This window comes from Babesia bigemina (assembly GCF_000981445.1).
Source record: "Babesia bigemina genome assembly Bbig001, chromosome : II".
Taxonomy (NCBI): domain Eukaryota; phylum Apicomplexa; class Aconoidasida; order Piroplasmida; family Babesiidae; genus Babesia; species Babesia bigemina.
In genome coordinates, this window is record NC_027217.1 from 1967987 (window position 1) to 1987681 (window position 19695).

General features: G+C 49.1%; 6 protein-coding genes across 6 annotated transcripts; 3 read left to right on the plus strand and 3 right to left on the minus strand.

The window, feature by feature from the left end:
* Positions 1-272: 272 nt before the first annotated feature.
* Positions 273-2115, plus strand: BBBOND_0208780 (hypothetical protein; the record flags this gene model as incomplete). Its single annotated transcript, XM_012912456.1, has 2 exons — positions 273-665; positions 760-2115. 2 exons carry the CDS (start codon positions 273-275, stop codon positions 2113-2115), a joined length of 1749 nt encoding a protein of 582 aa, XP_012767910.1.
* Positions 2116-3875: 1760 nt separating this feature from the next.
* BBBOND_0208790 (aminopeptidase, putative) lies at positions 3876-6584 on the minus strand (the record flags this gene model as incomplete). The annotated part of the gene is made up of 1 exon (XM_012912457.1): positions 3876-6584. The coding sequence occupies one exon, from the start codon at positions 6582-6584 to the stop codon at positions 3876-3878; it is 2709 nt and encodes a 902-aa protein (XP_012767911.1).
* Positions 6585-7663: 1079 nt separating this feature from the next.
* Positions 7664-7867, minus strand: BBBOND_0208800 (hypothetical protein; the record flags this gene model as incomplete). Its single annotated transcript, XM_012912458.1, has 1 exon — positions 7664-7867. One exon carries the CDS (start codon positions 7865-7867, stop codon positions 7664-7666), a length of 204 nt encoding a protein of 67 aa, XP_012767912.1.
* Positions 7868-8146: 279 nt separating this feature from the next.
* On the plus strand, positions 8147-10558 carry BBBOND_0208810 (endonuclease/exonuclease/phosphatase, putative; the record flags this gene model as incomplete). The annotated part of the gene is made up of 1 exon (XM_012912459.1): positions 8147-10558. One exon carries the CDS (start codon positions 8147-8149, stop codon positions 10556-10558), a length of 2412 nt encoding a protein of 803 aa, XP_012767913.1.
* A 4228-nt stretch (positions 10559-14786) lies between these two features.
* BBBOND_0208820 (hypothetical protein) lies at positions 14787-16554 on the plus strand (the record flags this gene model as incomplete). Its single annotated transcript, XM_012912460.1, has 2 exons — positions 14787-15176; positions 15271-16554. 2 exons carry the CDS (start codon positions 14787-14789, stop codon positions 16552-16554), a joined length of 1674 nt encoding a protein of 557 aa, XP_012767914.1.
* Positions 16555-18781: 2227 nt separating this feature from the next.
* Positions 18782-19675, minus strand: BBBOND_0208830 (hypothetical protein; the record flags this gene model as incomplete). Its single annotated transcript, XM_012912461.1, has 1 exon — positions 18782-19675. One exon carries the CDS (start codon positions 19673-19675, stop codon positions 18782-18784), a length of 894 nt encoding a protein of 297 aa, XP_012767915.1.
* Positions 19676-19695: the final 20 nt, after the last annotated feature.

Below are 19695 nucleotides of genomic sequence, written 5' to 3' on the forward strand. Positions count from 1 at the left end.
CGGCAACTTGCGACCGGTGCGACGCCTTTTCCTTCCTTGCCGAAGTGATTCCGGTGCAGCAAATCACGTGGCTGTTTTATGGTAATACTACTGTGGGTACGCTAAACTCTATTTAAATCACGGTTTAACGGTTGCCTGCGTAATGTTTAATCCAGTGGTTCGACGTATGTTGAGTAGCTGGATTCCTTGCGTTGCTCACGTTGAACATAGCACCATGCCTATGTCATTGACTTATACTGTGATTTTATTAGAACAGCAAAGGCGGCTTCTTAATGGACGGAGTACGAACTGATGGTGGAGGTGCTGGAGGAGTTGCGGGAGATGCAGGACAAGAACCTGCTGAAGGAGCTGGAAGCACTAAGGCAAATAGAATTAAGGCAGACTATGGCACCTTTGGTCAGGTGTTGTACCACGTGGTGTCTTTCACTGAGGGTTACGAGCAGCAGGTTTTGTACTTGTGCATGCGGATCTTCGAGTCAACTATGAGCTTCACCAAGAGTCAACGGACAATGCTGATGGCCGTATCGATCATGTCGCGGTTGTGCTTCTCGCTCGTTTGGGGGCTGCTGGCGGACGCGTTTGAGACTAACCTGGTGATGGCTGCTGGGCTATTATTCATGGGTATCGCCTCGATCCTGCTAAGCTCCACGTCACGCTTCTCGTCGGTATGTTGCAAGTGTTGCACTGCTCATGGTTATGCAGATCTTATTCTTACGCTTCATACACGGCGCCGCATTTGGTTGTATCTACCCAGTGCAGCAAAAGATTATCTCAGACGAAGATGATGAGCAGAGCGGCAACAGCAGCACGTTTACCCGTATTCATGCGCTGAATTGCATCGGCCGTATGCTGTGTGCCGCAATAACCACGGAGGCTGCTCAAAACATCTTGCTGGGATTTATCGGCTGGCGCGTCTCATATATCGTGTTAGGCTACTTGTGGATTTCGGTTGGCATCGCTATTGTATTTGCAATGCACACTGAAAAAGTACTAACCACTCCCTACGGGTCCATGGATAAATTCATCAACCAAATATCCGGCTCTTTTAAAGCGGTTTTTACAAATTGGTCTGCGTTTCTGTGTATATTTACGATGTTGATTGCGGAGGCTCCGATGTGCACTTTGCCGTACATGATCACCTACTTGGAGTATCTAGGTGTGTCTGACCTGAAAGTGGGCATTGCGATTTTGGTCACAACGATCGGCGGCGCAGCAGGAACTGCGGCTGGAGGTATCGTCATTGAAAGAATTACAAGCATGCATAAGGATTATGGTGAGCTGATTGCCGGTATCGTTGTGATGGGTGTGCGACTAATCGTTTGTGTGTTGTTTTTCGTGTCGCCGGCTCCAGACGGACGTCTGATGTGGTATCACTACATCGAGTTTGCGGTTCTCGGGGCTACTTTGGTAACGGTTGGCGGCGTGGATAGACCCATTATGAGGAAAGTAATTCCGGACAAGTACCAGGCTAGCGCCTCGGCCATTATCCAGTGCATATCGGGTATCTCGGTTAGCGTGAGTTTCGTGGAGATCTTCGCATACGTGTCAGAGAAGCTGCATGGTTACGCCCCGTCAACACAGGCAATTGATGACATGGAAAAGGGTCTCAAAGATAATAACACAGAGGCTTTGAGGAAGTCGACCATGTATATGATCGTGGTAGGATCATTGCTTAACATTGCCTGCTATGGTGCGCTGTTTGCCACATATGAGGAGGATAAGAAGGCTGTTGAGGAGCAAAATGTGAAAGTGTGGGAGGAAAGGAAGGAAATACAGGTAAAAAGGGAAGCGTTGAAGAGAAATGCAGAAGAAGTTGAAATAAAGACACCGCTACCAGAGGAGCCAAAAGAAGTGGCAATGAGACAAAAAGATGAGCCAGTGCCACCGCCACTACCACCGCCAGTTCCAGAGCCACAAGGTCGAGTTATGGAAGTGGCTGTGCAAGCTACAGAGGAAGGCGTAGTGGATCCATATCCCATGGCAGTTATAACGTCGGAATCAGAAGCAAATTATACCAGGGATAACAATAGACACATGGACAAACCTGACTTCGACACAGCAGAACAGGTACACGAATACTTGAAAACGGCAACTCAAAGTTGGAAACAAAAGTAATCTCCGGAATCACCATTGCTTTGGATTCACCTGACTTTGCCGCAAAAGTGCTGCTTAACGATCCTTAACAGACAGATGAAAAATCACCTATTGGATTACATCTCGTCAGATTTATTTTGATCCTTTTAGTTATGGAGGCAACTGTAATCGAAGCCGCGGTAGACGAACTTTAAGGCTCTACATAAGCATCTTAAATTACCTGACTGAAATGTTAACTACCGTATACCTGTCAAATGAAGTCGCAGGACCGCAAACACCCTTGATGCGTGACAAAAAATGGCCAGCGCATCCCTCATCGCAACACTAAAAAAAGACGAGCGTAGACAACACAGTTGTGCTGAATTCTCCTGAGGCGGAACACAACTACATAACAGTGCAAGAGTGTGGCATCGAGTTAACCGGGACCATCCAGGAGCGCTTCGTCACATGCCCATTTGTAGCAGGCGCTCAAGGTATTAAAGCAGAGCTTTTTCCTGTGCCGGTTAGTTTACTAATGACGGTTATTTAACGTCGTCGCAGGCTTTTATGTCACGTCAGTTACAGTTGAAATCCTGACCGACGCTTATGACGACCGAGTTTCACAACACCCGTCTTCAAGTGATAACCTGGTCGGCATCGTCTATAGGTTCTTGAAGTTATGCAAGCGTTTCAAGATCAGACGATGAGTCTGTCTGTTACGCACAAATGCATTTTGTATACTACACGATACTCGGTAGGGCTGGATGTCCGCGCCTCGATGAAATGCAAAGTGACACAAAGCCTACATATTTTATCTGAAGCTATTAATCTAGTTGTACATTCTGAATGCTGTAGTTTTACTTTCACAGAATATGGAACAACTCTGCGACGGCGCCTCATCGGTTATGAGAAGAGGCACCAATGCAAGGTCCGGCACTTATAAGCGGACCTCGCGATCCAACACAAAAGCGCCTAAAGCAAATTCCTGTAGATGTTACCTCGATGGCTGATGCAAAATTAATCCAGAGATCCTTTTAACAGATGGCAACGATTCCTTATCGCAATAAGTCGCTATATGCGTTTGTGAGACGGATGATGTGGTAAAATGGAGGGGTAGTGCCACTTTAGGAGTAGCTGATGTTAGTAATGACTCTTAAAACTGACGAATTGTCACCAATCACTCTTGACTCACGTATCGACACATGAATTTATGCCTTAGCACTTTGCTGATGCTGCTTTGTGCTTCTACTGTACTCCAGCAATGCTAGGACAAAACTGCAATCACTACAACCTACAGAATTATGTAATCATTTCACGGAATATTAGATAGGGAATTAAGTGACATTACGGAACATGCCCACACTTTGGCCGTGCATATTGTGCCGCTCGTGAGAAGTGGCAACGGGATGAGATGCTCTCAAAGCACAGATTATGGCAATAGTTAGGCGCATCAAGTTATGATGGGTGCAAGGAATCGCCGCATAATACGCCAGCAGCCAATTACCCGGCTAAAAATGTAACTCGGCGCCTTATAATCAGGTTGTCAGAATTATCCGAATATTAACTTGGGCAATAGCCTGTTAACATTGCAATGTCTTCGTCTACATTCGTCAACAGTTTCATGCAGGCCCACCGAGCACAGACAGCTGCGCCGTGAGCACTTAATAACTTGACATTGTAATACACTACGTGTGAGATAACGTACAAAGCGCTACTACACGACTCTGAACAACTATATATGGGCGTGATAGTACCTAAAATCTCAAGTCAGCAAAGTTATCGGGTGTGCTTTAGCAGTGTCCCTAATTTGTGAACCCCTGTTCCTTGGCGTAATCCAATGATTTCTGGACGACCTCGTACAGGTTCTTGGAGATGCTGGCGGTGTTGATGATGCGCTGCAGCTGAGCTATCATGAGGGAACGACGCGCCGCGTCCAGCTTCTTGAACTTCGTTAGATGAATCGCCTGGTGCGACGACACGTGGGCATTGATCGAGTCGACGCCGAGGATTTGGTCGGCCAAGAACTTGTAACCCGCGCCCGAAGGGTCGTGGAAACGCACGCTGCGCGTGAAAGCGCGCACCAGGGAGTTTGCACGATTGGGGTTGGTGTTCGTGAACTCCTTGTGGGCAGCCAGGGCCTTAACGCGCTCCAAGCAGTCCGCGGCGTCGCTAATGGCCTGAGCAGTGAACCACTTGTCGATCACCAATGCGAAGCCATTGGCTCGTTCGTAGAAGTCGGCCACAATGGCGTCCTTTCCGGCGAAATCCATGTTCATCAGCTGGATGAATGCGCTGTAACGGTCCGTCATGGTGCGTGCAGCGCGGTAGTGGTTCAGCGCAAGCTCAACCGCAGCCGCGTCGCCACGGCATACAAGGTAGCCCAACAACGTGTTGCGCAAGTACCTACGGGCCATGTCATCCTTCTCCAAAGTGTCCACTTCCGAACGCAGGCTCTCGTAGTGGCGCATGAATTCGGGTTCACACTTTTCAAGAATGGACCTGCGCACGCGGCGCGTGGCCTCCCAGAGCTTGTAGGGGTCGTAGGTTTCGAGCTCCGCAACCAGGGCCTGAATGTCCGGAAGCATTATGCACAGGGCCTTCTCGTTGTTGTCCAGATCAGAGGCCAGTATGGTTTTGATGGACTCGAAAATGGACTCGTTGATGGCGGAAGCCTGCTCGATGTTTGCGAGAATAACCTTGGTGCGCATACGCTGGCCCGCCTCCCAGCGGTTCAATCCGTCGGTGTCGTGGGCCATCAAAAACAGAAGATCCTCGTCACTCTGCTCGTATTTCACCTTAATTGGGGCCGAGAATCCGCGGTTGAATGACAGCACGCAATCCTCGTCGATACCGCTGAACGTGAACGTCTCTTCGTCCTCACGGAGCTCCACCACAACCGTGCCCTTCAGGTCCTTCTTAGAAGTCTTTCCCACGAGACCCAATTTTATGGGGATGTGGAACGGCAGCTTCATTTCCTGACGTGGAGTGGGGGCCGTGTGCTGCTTCAAACGCAGACGGAACTCATCACCCTCGCGCACGGCCTCGAGTACCTCAACCTGGGGAGTGCCAGCCTGGTAATACCAGCGCTCGAACTGGGTCAGGTCAACGCCATTGGCATCAGCCATGGCAGCGCGGAAGTCGTCGCAGGTGACCGCCTGGAGGTCATGGCGCTGGAAGTAGAGGTCCATGCCTTTGCGGAAGCCCTCCTTACCGAGCAGGGTCTTGTACATGCCGATAACCTCGGCACCCTTGTCGTAGACGGTGGTGGTGTAGAAGTTGTCCATGGATATGTAACTCTCAGGGCGGATCGGATGCGCCATAGGGCCCGCGTCCTCGGTAAACTGGTAGGTGATCAAGTTGCGCACGTCCGTGATCCTGGTGAGCAAGTGGGAGGACATGTCGCCGGCGAATTCGGACTCGCGGAAGACGGTCAAACCCTCCTTCAACGTCAGCTGGAACCAGTCGCGGCAAGTCACACGGTTGCCGGTCCAGTTGTGGAAGTACTCGTGCCCAACGACGCTCATGATGGTGATGAACTCGGAATCCGTGGTCGTGTTCACATCAGCCAGAAGAAGCGATGAGTTGAAGATGTTGAGCCCCTTGTTTTCCATGGCGCCGAAGTTGAACGCGCGGGTGCAAACCACGTGGAACTCGTCGAGATCGTACTCGCGTCCGTACGCCTCCTCGTCCCACTTCATGGCCTTCAACACGCTCTCGAACGCCCACTGCAGCTTCGTCGAGTCCTCGGGTTCCGAGGACACCTCGACCAACACGTCGCGCCCGCTCATGGTGCGGAAGGTGCCGCTGATCGACTTCAAGTTACCCGCGACCAGCGCAAAAAGGTAGGACGGCTTGCGGTAGGGATCGACGAACTCCGCATAGTGCTTCGCGCCGTCTACGCCGCTCGCAACCTTGTTGCCATTCGAGAGCAGCACGGGGTACTTCTCCTTGTCCGCCTGCATGCGCACGCGGAAACTGGATAGCACATCTGGGCGATCCAGGAAGAAGGTGATGCGGCGGAACCCGTGCGATTCGCACTGCGTGGTGAACAAGAGGCTATTCTTGTAGAGTCCAGAGAGCTGCAAATTGGCCTCAGGGTTGATAACGACCTCGGTGTTCACCTTGAACGCCTTGCCGGCTTCAGACGGCAAAAAGGATACCGGGATTGTCAGATTGCCATCATCGTCGATGCTGTAACCCGAGATCGCCCGTTTCTCCAACTCATGCCCATCAACGGAAACCTTCTTGCAGTCAAGGTCTTCGCCGTGCAGCACCAGGTCGGCGGGGGCGGTGCCTTCCTTGCGGTGCATCAACAACTCCGCCTTGACAACCGTCGCGGTCTCATGAAGGTCGAAGTCGAGAAACACGCTGTCGATGTCGTATATGGTCGGTTTGTAATCCTTGCGGAAAATCTCGACGTGCTCCTTTGGCGCCTTTAGCGAGAGGCTCTGCACACCCTGGACGGCGGTTGCCGTCTCAGTGACAGTCGATGTTGCAGAGGTGCTGGCCATCCTGGTCGAGTTCAAGAGATTTGGCGGCGAGCTACGAAGATGTATGCCACTGCGTCGGGCCAGAAATCCCAAGGCCGAGCAAACGCGTGGCTGTACGTCCTGCGCAGACGATGGGCTCCTCAAGGACCTGAGGCAACCAGAAAGACGTCTGGGTTCTACGGCACTATGTACAGCGCCGGAAGTTTTAAAGAACAAGAAATTTGCAGCACTTGCGGGCCTCTTGCGTACGTCACGAGCCGCCGAAGCGAGGCGAAACATAGCACTTACTGGGGTCGCATATGTGTACCCCGCTCCACTGTGGCCCGGGCACGAGATGCAGGCGACTTCTAACCGCGCAAATGACCACCAGGCAATAACGGTTGCAATCAGTATTATACCGGGGGCGTTGCAAGTTACCATTAATACTTAGTGCCCTCGCGCTGTCGACACCGATGAGGCACTACAAAACCTAACCGTTCGGAGTAGCAGCGAGACACATGGCCGCTAATATCAGCTATTGTGATGGGATCGAAATATGGCGTCGCGCGGTGGCGGAGATTGCGCCTATACACGCCGTGATACCGGCCGTATTTCGCTGCACATAATCCAACCCTCAGGCACACGTAAACGCCGTATAATCGGTCCAGTGCCGCATGTTTTGTGTCTACATGGAGTATGGTCCATGTAACGGTAAATTTGGTGGAGTTCATCGCAGCGCTGCGTACACATACGCTAGCATAGCCTATTACAGCGGCTGCAAACCTTCAAATCGCCAGATCATTTACGTTCCTAGCATATCCGTGCACAGTGACGGCTGTGCTACGTAATCAGTAGCGTCGAAACGCAAATGTAGCGAGCGCGCAGAGTCGGCGAAGTTTACCGTAGAGCCGCAATGCATTCTGGGTAATGCCGCGGGTGCTTGCAAAATACGCAGCTGTACACATCGCAATAAGTGTCTCTGGCGGTAAAAAAATATTTAGTGGTTGCCGACTGGCCGTGAACCGCCGCTTAATGTAGAGCTGGCAGGACACACCCAACACACGCGAGGCAAAAGTGTCGCAAGACACATCCCCCAAGAAAAACTTTGTGCAGAACCAATACTAGGAGTTCATTCTTGTAGCCCTGTCGCGGGGTCGGTTGCAGGGGCATATCGCAGGCGGCGCGCCAGCGGAGCTGAAGTATCTTTTCAATAACGCTTCAAGGGAAACGCCAACCAGGTGCCATTGCGCGGTGTATTGAGGCTGGCATTTCTGCGTGTTGCTAAGAGCCGACAGCTGCTCCAGAACGTTGTCTAGGCGGTGCATATCTGCTAGCGTAGGAAGTGTGTGACAATTTAATGCTTTATTGGAGCATAGCCAGCAATTACGCGCTGCAGGTGGGATTTTTATCAAAGCGAGGCTCCTGTAAAGTATATACCGATTTGCGCTGAGCCTGCATAACCCGTCCGATGGGTGTAGCCCGGTCACAGCAGCCGCCGCTACTAAGGAGCGGCACCGGGAAAGCAACGCGGAAACAGGAGCAAAGCGATCACCCGAACTGTCCGGTTCGAGAGGTGGGAGCGGCTTTGCAACGAAGTGCGAGCCATGGAGAACGATGATGGATGTCAAAGATCCCAGCGTTCCAAGCCGAATTCCAACCGGTTACAACATGCTCGATCCAAGCTGTACGATCCCCGGAAGGGATCGGCGTATACCAAGCTCTCCAAGACGCATGAGACGAAGCTCAGGCAACTGCGAGAGAACGAGAGGGCAGTAAGTCTGTCCACGGTGCTGCGGCCACTCCAATCCTCCCGTTCGTGCCAGTCGCTCTGCAATGACGGCAGCACTTCCTACGTGGAGACTTCCGACTCAGGCAGCCAAGATTCGGCGTCGGATTCGCCAACTGCCTTCTGTCCCAACGATCAACGCAACCCAAAGAGCACAGCCCGCCAGAGTCTGTACATCAACTCGACGGCTGCGAGGAGGAGCGGCAATGTAGAGGAGGCGGCGCCAACCATATCACTTCCCCTGAACCTGGATGACGATAAGAGTGTGTCCCGCTCTAGCGTGTCGCGTGCTGCGTTGCCGCGGCGAATACGCGATATGGAATGCAAGTTGCGCATGCCGGATGACGAACCCATTAGTGTGGTAAAGGAGCTGCAAGACACAGCGGGACGAAGTAAAACTGATTCCACGTCGTCGAAAGCGTTAAGTGGCTCTATAGCAATCGAGTCGTTCAGGAAGTCGACGCTGCCGAGTTTCAGGAACACGCCCCAACGACCTCACTCATTCTCTATGCTCACCTTCAACGTCGGCTTGCTGGAGGTGCGCATGTTTGGCATACAGATGTACCAAAACCCGGGATACACGGAAAAGAGACTCAAATGTGTGCCTAACGAGATCCGGAAGGCAAACGCGGATGTCGTTGCTTTCCAGGAAGTGTACAGCAACCACCACGCGAGGTACATAACGCAACAGCTGCAGGATATCTACCCCTACGCCGCCAGGGACGACTGCCTGCCGGTGTCGGAGGATTTTGAGAACCTTTATGACAAGAATAAAAAGAAGAAGCGGGGCATCGGGATGTTCCATAGCGGACTGCTTTTTCTTAGCAAGTTCCCCATTCTGTGCGCGAAATTCCACGCTTGGGACGTCGTGACGCACCTGGAGGCTATGCTGGCTAACAAAGGCTACATGGAGATTTTTGTCGACATCCCCTCCGTTGGGAAAATTGCCTTCTACAACATGCACATGGCCAGTGCAAGCGTCAACCCGGAGTCTGTGCATATCGAGAACGTCAGAAACGAGGAAGTTAAACAGATCCTGAAAAGGACGGAAAAGGCGTGCCGGCTGGGGTTCGCGCCCATCATCATAGGGGATCTAAACGCGGCGCCTAACAACTGTGCCAGCAACTACATGTCGTTCCTGCACAGCGGCTGGACGGACTCGTACGTCCTGTCGCGACAAAAGGCCAAGCAAAAGCGATGGCTGGGGCTGAAGGATAGGCGGATAAAGAAAAACGATTCCACGTTCGAGAGTCCACTCACCAGCGACGAGTCCATAGGGGTGGAAAATGTGTTTGGCGACAACAAGTCCCAAAAACCGCACCTTGAAAAGGTCACGATCATGTCGAACATGCCCAGGAGTCGTTCGGGAGGCAATATGCGGCACCCCCATATGGGACCTCGAGAGGGCTCGAGGTGGAGCAGATTCGTGGAATATCTCTCACTGCCAAAGGGGGACCGTCTGCGCAGAGCCGCCACAAGCTGGAAACATTCAAAAACGTACCGCCCCCGTGCGAACTCAATACGTCTACGCAGAATCCACACAGCCAACAGGCACCGCGCCCCTAAATCCAAGAAGCTGGCAAAGCTGCACAAAAGGCTTCTCAAAAACAAACTTAGCGTTCGTGTTAAGGCGCCATGTCTGGAGTGCAAAACAGATAAAGCCGCCAGAACATTTAGGGAGCGATGCTCCGCGCTGTTCCGCAGATCCAAGAGCTTGTGGACGGGGGAACCAAAACCAACGACGCAAACGGTTGCCTTCACCACTGCACGATCTCGTGTTGCCATTGACCCGTCCTCAGTCTACTTTCTGGTCAAGAACCCTTCTAAGCAGCTCAAACGGCCGCGCGTCAGACGGTTCTACTGGTGGTACAGGAGACGGAATTTTATGGACGTCACGTGGGACCCCAAAAACCCTCTCAATATGCACGGCCCACACGCCGGCTGCAGCGGGCTCAGGTGCGACTACATTTTCCTCCCTCCGCAACACATTGCCGGGATACTGCAAGGGTTCGCGCCCTCTGCCGGGGAAATTCTGTTCAGGGAACCCATTGTCATGATAGACAAAGTGGGGTCCGCGTACAACTGCTTGTGCTCGGCATTCACGAGCATGAAGAAGGTCATGCTGGTGACTCTGTCCGATCACTACGGCCTAAAAATCACAATGGTGCGCAAAAAAACCAAACCGGAGACATCTCCGCCGATCATGCTGCGGCCATCGCAAACCATTTGACTTGCAGCTGATGAAACATACTCACCACTGAGTACGAAATTCAACTCACAATAACGGTAGCAAACATAATTTTCACATATGCTGTAATAGCTTCACATATATCCTCGATAGCTAGCGTCGGTGGTGCAGGGCTGTAGAACGCTGACTCCGCAGAAAACCGGCATTTACAACGCTCAAGATGTGCCGTATATCATCTGCCAATAACATGTAGCATGCTAACGTTAATACTATAATCCTGTTGAAATAAATGATATCACGTCCTTTTGTTGGGCAATTCGTGACAAGAGGCTTAGTACGTTCCTGTGGCTTGTGCCAATGCATTGTTAATAACATTGTTATTGCAACTTCACTGTCATTATTATACTATGTGAAACTAATGCGTGTCTCATGACGGATACTTCCTGTAAAGGTTGTAGGTGTCTGGAAGGTTGGATATGCGGTTGTTCAATCCTTCTTATGATTATATACTGCGCTCGATAATGGTCCATATGAACATACCCAGACAGATAATTATAGTTAAGCTGCTCATAACTATACCAGCTATATCTTTGGTCTCCATATTCTTTGCTATTGAATATACCCAACCCTGCGCAGATATTTACCCGCTAAATGAAGTTGAGTGTCTTGTGGAAATGGACCTTTAATTAGCGTTCCTTTGAAGAAAGGCATAAAGGTTTGCCCCAAAACTAATAAGTCGGCGTTTACTATGCTTGGTACAGTTGAAAAAGATAGAAGCACCCTATATTCCTTGGTAACAAGGTACCACGTGAGCGAATGCAAGCAGATGTAAATGGAAACTACGATGCATCTCTACCATCATACTAGAGTCTATCTTCCAAATGCTGCCAACTGACTATTAGTTAACTCCATCATTGACGAGATGTCTGAGATTTTTCATGGTACCAATACTCTGCGCAAATTTTTACTTGCTCCTCGATGTCAAATGACGGCGTTTTTCGTAGTACTCACCATTTCTGCAATATACATGTTAATCGCTTCTGGTATTATCTTTCGTAGGATTGGTCAAATGGGTCTGTCTGTCACATACCGTTTTGTCTATTTTCTCGCAAAAAGTTCGCAACCTAAGAACCCCCATTCATTACCTCGAATACTGTGTGGATACACAACTATGCTGCATCACTTCTTGCTATTTTGAACTTTAAATCTCTATGCCATTAAAGACTGTCAGCGATGCTGATTCGACCTGGCGTGCACAGATTTAATTACTTTCGTGGCGAGATCACGGTCATATTTGTGATACTTAAAGTTACATCGCATACTATAAATTTCACAGCTCTATTCATCGCTGGGCTAGGTAAACGGCACCTACTTTATGTATGCGGTGGATCGGTCGTGCAGAAAGTGGGCCCGCACTCGTCGGATGGATAATCAATATGAACACGACATGAACAGGTTATCGATGGGTTATACAATTCACATATCAACATAGCATTTTAACCTACGAATACGAGTCACCCTGCCTAACACCACACTGCTGTCTAAACGCTGCAGATATAAAATAGTTGGGCTTCGCTCAACATTTAGCTGGTAGAGGAAAAGCTGTTTTCATGACCACTGTGGATATGATCAACCGCTTAACAGTTGGCATCAGTGTGTTATTGAGAAATTATTGAATTCACCAACCGGGCTGGCCATATCCTCATAGGTATTCACTCGGAGGTTGTGAATTTAACAAGACCTAATATGAGTTTTCTTTTGTGAACAGATGATGCCGGAGATATAATCCCACAACTGAAAATGATTTTTCAAATTGCGGATGTAATAATGCCTGCTGAATAACAATTTGCTAAATGCTGCTGCCATTACTGCTGTGTCTGTAAGTCAGGAGTTTTGAAGACGGATGATATAGTTGACGGCGCATAATATTCTAGCACATATTTGATGTATGAACATGAACGATGTAAGTGCATTGGTTGGCACGTGGAGCGGTGGTTATTTTGCAGAAAAGGCACTACCTCGCATAAAGAATGTGACGGACGTTCTAAAAACTCGAATTCAGCCCAATAATACACTCTATTCAAACGTACGCTCCACATACGCCTTCAATTCCTCACTTAATTGTGGGTGATTTCAACTGACTGACCAAGTTGGAAATGTGAGGCGAAATCAATTGGATGACAAAATGAGTGAACAACTTGAATTCACTCAGCAAAAGGTTTAATATGATTCTAAATGTGAAGCATGCGCAATTTAGAGATAACTAAGTCGTTGTAGGAGTGTTGAGTTTCGCGATTGCTTGTGAATGTCAACGTCTAACCGGACAAGGTATTTTTGGTTCGCGCAAAGAACATTAAATACTACACTATTTAAAGCTATAATAATCGAATAGGCGCATCTAAAATGAAACCTTTCATAATTGGAGCATCAAATGGTAATGATGTAGTTTACCCCATTTCGGCGCTGTCTACGTTCCTCACCTCGCGTGATGCAGGGAAAACAACGCAATGCGAGACAAGATTTTGGGTTTTGACAAAACGTATTGTCACTAAAAGAGCGGCCAAAATAATAACTGTTTTATATATTGTAGGAGTAGAGTGTGTGGTCAATTTATGCTAAAATCAGTGCACTTTACAAACCATAAAGCATTACCTTTATATTTGCAGACAATGAAAGCGTCCCAATGCACAATATATATATAACTACGTTGAGTAGGATACTTGTCACACCTCTTATTTCAAGGTAGGTTGTCCATTGCAGCACTGGGTTTATTCCTAAGTGAGGGAAAGATGACATCGCCACCGGAAATGGACGAGGGACCCTGTGATTGCACAGGCAGAAAGTGTTATAAAAATACAATATGCAAGTGCTGTACGTCCTGTTGTGCTATATGCACGGAAAAATGGTGTGGGTTATGTGGCCCTATACAACGTAACAACCCGTCTAAGATATCAAAGGAATGCAAATCTTGGCGTTGTCTGTGTAAGGATTGTATACTCTTATATATCATCATCTTCATAATCTTCGCATCAGTATTCGGCTTTGCTGTTTACCTCTATAAAAAGATGTCACCCCCCTACAAAATAGGTCAATTGTTTCCTGACTGGACAGGCTATACTTCCACATACGCCGGCCTAGGAAGCAAGAATCTTTCTTAACACCATTTACTGTCGTATCATACGTAATGCAGTAATATGGTTGTTAAAGGTTTTGGTGAGCGCGAATTCAGATTCGTTCAATAAGGCTGATAATACGTGCATCCACCCTATGGTGTACAGTATTACTTGATAAATGACGGAATGAGGAAGCGGCTTCGCAACAGCGCCTTATAGGTTCTAGGTTGTACATTCTGAAGGTTATTTCACGCTACAGTTGTATGTGACATTAAGGGACATTCCTGCCGCAACTACGTTTCATCGAAAAGATTCAGGCAGTCGTTGTCTGACAAAATGCATATAGCTCAATCTACAGATATCTAGGTCCGACACATCATGGACATCATCCAGACTTAACGTGCCCGTTGTAGACGCAGCTAGGTGATGCCAATCTGAAATACCAATGCTTCAGCGCACCAGTTTCGAGGAAAACACGGTTACACTCCACATTACAGCTAATGCTTCATCATTCTACGTGAATAGCGTTGTGTCTAAACTCCCGTGCCATTGCAACAGCCTCCGTTACGGGAACTTCAGGGGCACTTCCGGTTCTGCGCCGCTGGAATCTGGATAACACCGCTGCTGCTAACAAACTTAAATCTAAATGTTCCATAAAATATTCTACATATGGCAACTTAGTTTGTTAAGTACCGGTGCCTATGTGTAGACATCCAACCTCGTGTCTATATCTCCCGACAGCACAGGGTGGCACACACCCTTGTTCAGTGGCGTTAAAACCTCCTACCGCGTCGGCGGAGTTTCGGGTTCAGTGTTGGAATTGGAAATTCTCGGTGCTGAGTTGCCATTTGGACTCCGTAGGTTGCCCTTGTTCCCGGCAACTTGCGGGCGCTGTGACATCCTCCTCTTCCTTTTTTTGCCAAAGTGGTTCCGGTGCAGCAAAACACGTGGCTCTCTGACGGTTATACCACAGTATACACGTCAATAGGCATATAAATCACGGCTTAACGGTCGCCTGTGTAATCTCTGATCCAGCGATTCGACATAATTCGAGTGGCTGGACTCCATGAGTCAATCACACGTCGAAAATAGCACGCAATCTACATTTTCGACCCGTGTTGAGTTTATATGGGAATAGCAGAAGCAGTTTTGCCACAATGAGTGGAGGGGCTGCTGGGAAACCTGGAGGTGCTGACGTTGCTTCAGGAAGCGCACCTGATATGGAAGCTGGTAAAACTGTTACCGCAGAAAAGCAAACTGAAGATTATGGCACCTTTGGTCAGGTGTTGTACCACGTGGTGTCTTTCACTGAAGGCTACGAGCAACAAGTATTGTATTTGTGCATGAGAATCTTCGAGTCAACTATGAACTTCACCAAGAGTCAACTGACAACGCTGATGACCGTGTCTATACTGTCACGCTTGTGTTTCTCGCTAGTTTGGGGTCTGCTGGCGGACGCGTTTGAGACTAACCTGGTGATGGCTGCTGGGTTGTTATTCATGGGCATCGCCTCGATTCTGCTAAGCGCCACGTCACGCTTCTCGTCGGTAGGTGGAAAATGTTACATTACCCATGAGTCTGCAGATCCTATTTTTGCGCTTCTTACACGGTGCCGCGTTTGGTTGTATCTACCCGGTTCAGCAAAAGATTATCTCGGATAGGGATGATGATGATGATAGCAACAGCAGCAGCAGTACTTTCACCCGTCTTCACGCGCTTAATTGCATTGGCCGTATGCTGTGTGCCGCAATAACCACGGAGGCTGCTCAGAACATCTTGCTGGGATTTATCGGCTGGCGCGTGTCATACATTGTGCTGGGATACTTGTGGATTTCGGTTGGCATCGCGATTGTATTTGCAATGCATACTGATAGGGAACTTATCTCTCCTTATGACTCCACGGAACAATTCATCAACCAAATATCCGGCGCCTTTAAAGCGGTTTTTACAAATTGGTCAGCATTTCTGTGTATATTCACGATGTTGATCGCGGAGGCTCCGATGTGCACGTTGCCTTACATGATCACGTACCTGGAATACTTGGGAGTGTCTGACATGAAGGTTGGTATTGCAATCTTAGTCACGACGATCGGCGGCGCAGCAGGTACTGCCGCTGGTGGTATAGTTATTGAAAAAATTACAAGCATGCATAAAAAGTACGGCGAGCTGATTGCTGGTATCGTTGTGATGGGTGTGCGATTAATCGTTTGTGTGTTGTTCTTCGTGTCACCTGCTCCAGACGGGCGATTGATGTGGTATCACTACATAGAGTTTGCTATCCTAGGTGCGACTTTGGTTACGGTTGGCGGCGTAGATAGACCTATTATGAGGAAAGTCATACCGGACAGGTACCAGGCTAGCGCATCGGCCATCATCCAGTGCATATCGGGTATCTCGGTTAGCGTGAGTTTCGTAGAGATCTTCGCGTACGTGTCAGAGAAGCTGCATGGTTACGCGCCATCAACACAGGCAATCGATGACATGGAAAAGGGTCTCAAGGACAACAACACCGAGGCGCTGCGGAAGTCGACAATGTATATGATCGTGGTAGGATCACTCCTGAACATCGCGTGCTATGGTGCGCTGTTTGCTACGTATGAGACGGATAAGAAGACTGTTGATGATCAAAATGTGAAGGTATGGGAAGAGAGGGATAAAATGGAGAAAGAGAAGAAAACAGGGAAATATAAGGAAGAACCAGTGAAAAAACCACTAGAAGAGGCGGTAGATGGGGAGGATGATTTTTCAGGGCACACTGGGCACTCACCTCAAACGACACGTGAAGAGCCAGTGGAAGATACAGAGACACTGACCATGGAGATGCCGAATGAACGTGATAGTAACAGTTCAGATGAAGGGATGATGACAAAGGAAGAGGCGCAAAAATTTATCAGTCAAGAACGAAGAAGTTGGGAACAAACGTAATCTCTAGGCTAACTTATTCATTGAGCATACGACGCTGTGGCACACTGCTTTTGTTTAACAATGCTAAGCGTTTACCTGACAAAGTGGCTATTAGGCTTAGTATAATAAGCTTCATTTGATGCTTTTCTTGATGGATGCATCTGTAAGGGAAGCCATAGTCGTGGGCTCGTTAATGGGTAGCAAAAGCATTTTTGTTTCATTGAATCAGGTTTCATCGCTACCTTTTATCTGTCGAAAGAATCATGAATTCAGCAGGATCTCTGATGAATAACAATAGATGGATGCCCAGCGCAGCCTTCATCGCAAGAATAAAAAGAAGACAAACGTAGGCAACGCATCTGTGCTTAATTAACTAATGGTGCATCACAACTACATAACACTGAAAATGCGTGACGTAGCGTTCACCGGGCCCGTACCGGAGCGTTTCGTCACATGCCCACCCGTAGCAGGCGCCCAAGGTGTTGGAGCAAAGCTTCTACCAGCGCCGGTGAGTTTCAGAATGGCGGTTATGTAACGTTGTCGCAGGCTTGTATGTCACGTCGGTTTCAGTTGAAATCCTGACCGACGCTTATGGCGAGCGGGTTCCACAACACCCGTCTTCACGTGGAAACCTGGTCGACATTGTTCATAGGTTCTTGAAGTTACTCGAGCGTTGCAATATCAGGTGAAGACTCTGTACGTTACGCCCAAATGCATTTTGTATACTATGCGATATGCGCTGTGAGGCCGGTTGTCTGCGCCGCCACGAAATGAAGAGTGATACGAGACCTATGTGTTTTAATTGTAGCTGTAAATGTAGTTGTGCACTGTGAATGCTGTGATTTGTGTTTTCCGAAATAAGGAACAGCACTGCGACGGCCACCTCATCGGTTATGCGGAGAGGAACCAATGCAAAGTCTGCCACTGCCAAGGGCGCTTGCGCATGGACCACTAAAGCATTTTCGGCGGATATCGCGTAAAACACGGCGACTGCAAAATCTGCTGTATATTATGCGCCTCGTGTATATTACCGCTGCGGGAATTTATGTAGCATCTATGTAAATGTAGTTATCTGGAAAGCTTCCTGATTAAGCGCTGGAAGCGACTCGTTGGATGCGGGAAGCACATGCTTACAACCCTTGGCATTACAACATGCGGTTACGGCGAAAATGCCAAGGGAATCCCCAAAGCATGTACATGGACCGCTACCTCGTCTCCCAATCGGAGGACCTCATGTAGAATCATATTACACGTAAAATCTGAATATAGTAAGATTGCCATCCCAATGCATCCGATACGTTTATTGCATGATTATTGAGCTACGTGATGGGCCAATACTAGCAGCTAACTGCTGTAGTATTCCGTTCTGCCCATTACGTTCTCACGTCGGCAGCCTATAAGTGTCATCAGAAATAATCTTGGGATCTGTCTGGTTGTTGAGCAGATCATAGGTCTATAATTGCGAAAGCGTTTAAGGAATGTGTTCAGGCGTGGGATTAAGACGCCTGCTAGGTGATCCCAGGTAATTGCCCAAAACACCACCCGGACCCCGTAACAGCACAACCAAATAACCGGCACCTGGTAACCATAACCACCACCTCTTATCACGATCTGCTCAGTACAGTAAATAAACAACGTGAGTCTGCCGTGCTACACCGGAGTACCCAGCACAGCCATCTAACGCCCACAAAAGACAGGCAAAAGAGACCACTCAGACAAGCAACACATAATACAGCAATTATATGCAGTGACCGTCATACACCTAATCTGATCTTAAAAGTGATCGTTAAAGCGGTCCAACCGCACGCCTGGTTGACCGTGAAATACTCAATTCAGGTCGGCAAATCCGGGCGATCATAAATCTAAGAAACATCTCATCGCCGTGGCTCAAAGTACTCCCAGCGGCTGTGCACTAAATCTGCCCCGCCAGAATAATGTTGGGAAAATAACCCAAGTCGCCTCCGTAAACTACGGCAAAACAAAAGCGCCAAGACAGATCCTTGAGAGAAATCGCGGGCACAGAGTGTTCCCTTAGGCGTGTAGAATAAATTTGCATCCATAGATGCATTTCAGGGCTCCCGCATCAAAAATCGACATGGAAAGCCTTGCTTAATCCTTAATTGAAACAACATTGCGTGACCCGTGGCAACCGACCACGTGTCAACCAACGGGTGGAACGTTTTCCAAAGCGGCCACCTCAGTCGCAATCAATATCTTAATATGAAGGTGGTCTTGAGAACGAATCTTCTTACCTCCTCATCCTGCGGGCCCTGTACTTCTTCTCGTATGGGTCGTGGTTCTCGCCAACGGTGTGTTCCTTTCCGTCACCAATCGGGTAAGCCTGAGGGTAGACGTGGGACTGAGGGTAGAACTTCCAGAAACCAGCCAAGTGGTACAACTTCTTGAAGTAGTCCATGTCAACGTAGGGAATGGTGATTTCAATGTCCTCAGCGTTAACCTTGCCCTTAAGGTCCTTGTAGAAGGTGTAGCCGCTGCCCTCGAACAGCCAACCGAGGGTGTCGTCCTTCTTGGTCTTGATGTGCAGGTCCCAGTTGTCGAACCTCTGAGTGTACTTGTAGAGCTCGAAGAGGGTAGGGTAGATCATGGGGATGATACCAATGAAGACCTCGGCGCACTTCTGAGGCTTCTCCTTGCAAGATACATCCCAGAGGGGCTTGCTGACGTAGGAATCCTCGTAACTCTCGACCTTCTTGATACCGTCAACCAAGTAGTGGGCGGTCTGGATGGTCTCGTAGACCATGCGGTGCACGTCCTCGTACTGCAGGGTGTCGAACTCGGTAACATCACAGTAGCCCTTGACGCCCATCTTAACGGCCTCAGGGTCGTGCTTGTCGCCGTTAAGGCAGATGGCGTGCTCGGGTGACGGGTAGCCGGTCACACTGTCGAGCATGAGCCTGAAGCTAGGGAAGCCGGTGAAGCCTTCGAACCTCAGGAAGTTGCGGACGTTGGTCTTGACAGAGTGCATCAAATCCAACCTCAGAGTACGGGTCGTGCTCTCGCGGATGAGAGCGTAAACGGCCTCACCGAGCGGCTTAATACCGGCGGTGCTGCGGACGGCCTCGAGCCAGTCCATGGCCTCCCTGAAGCTGGTAGGGGGGATCAACAAGCACTCGCGCTGCATCCTGACAAATTTCGGATAAC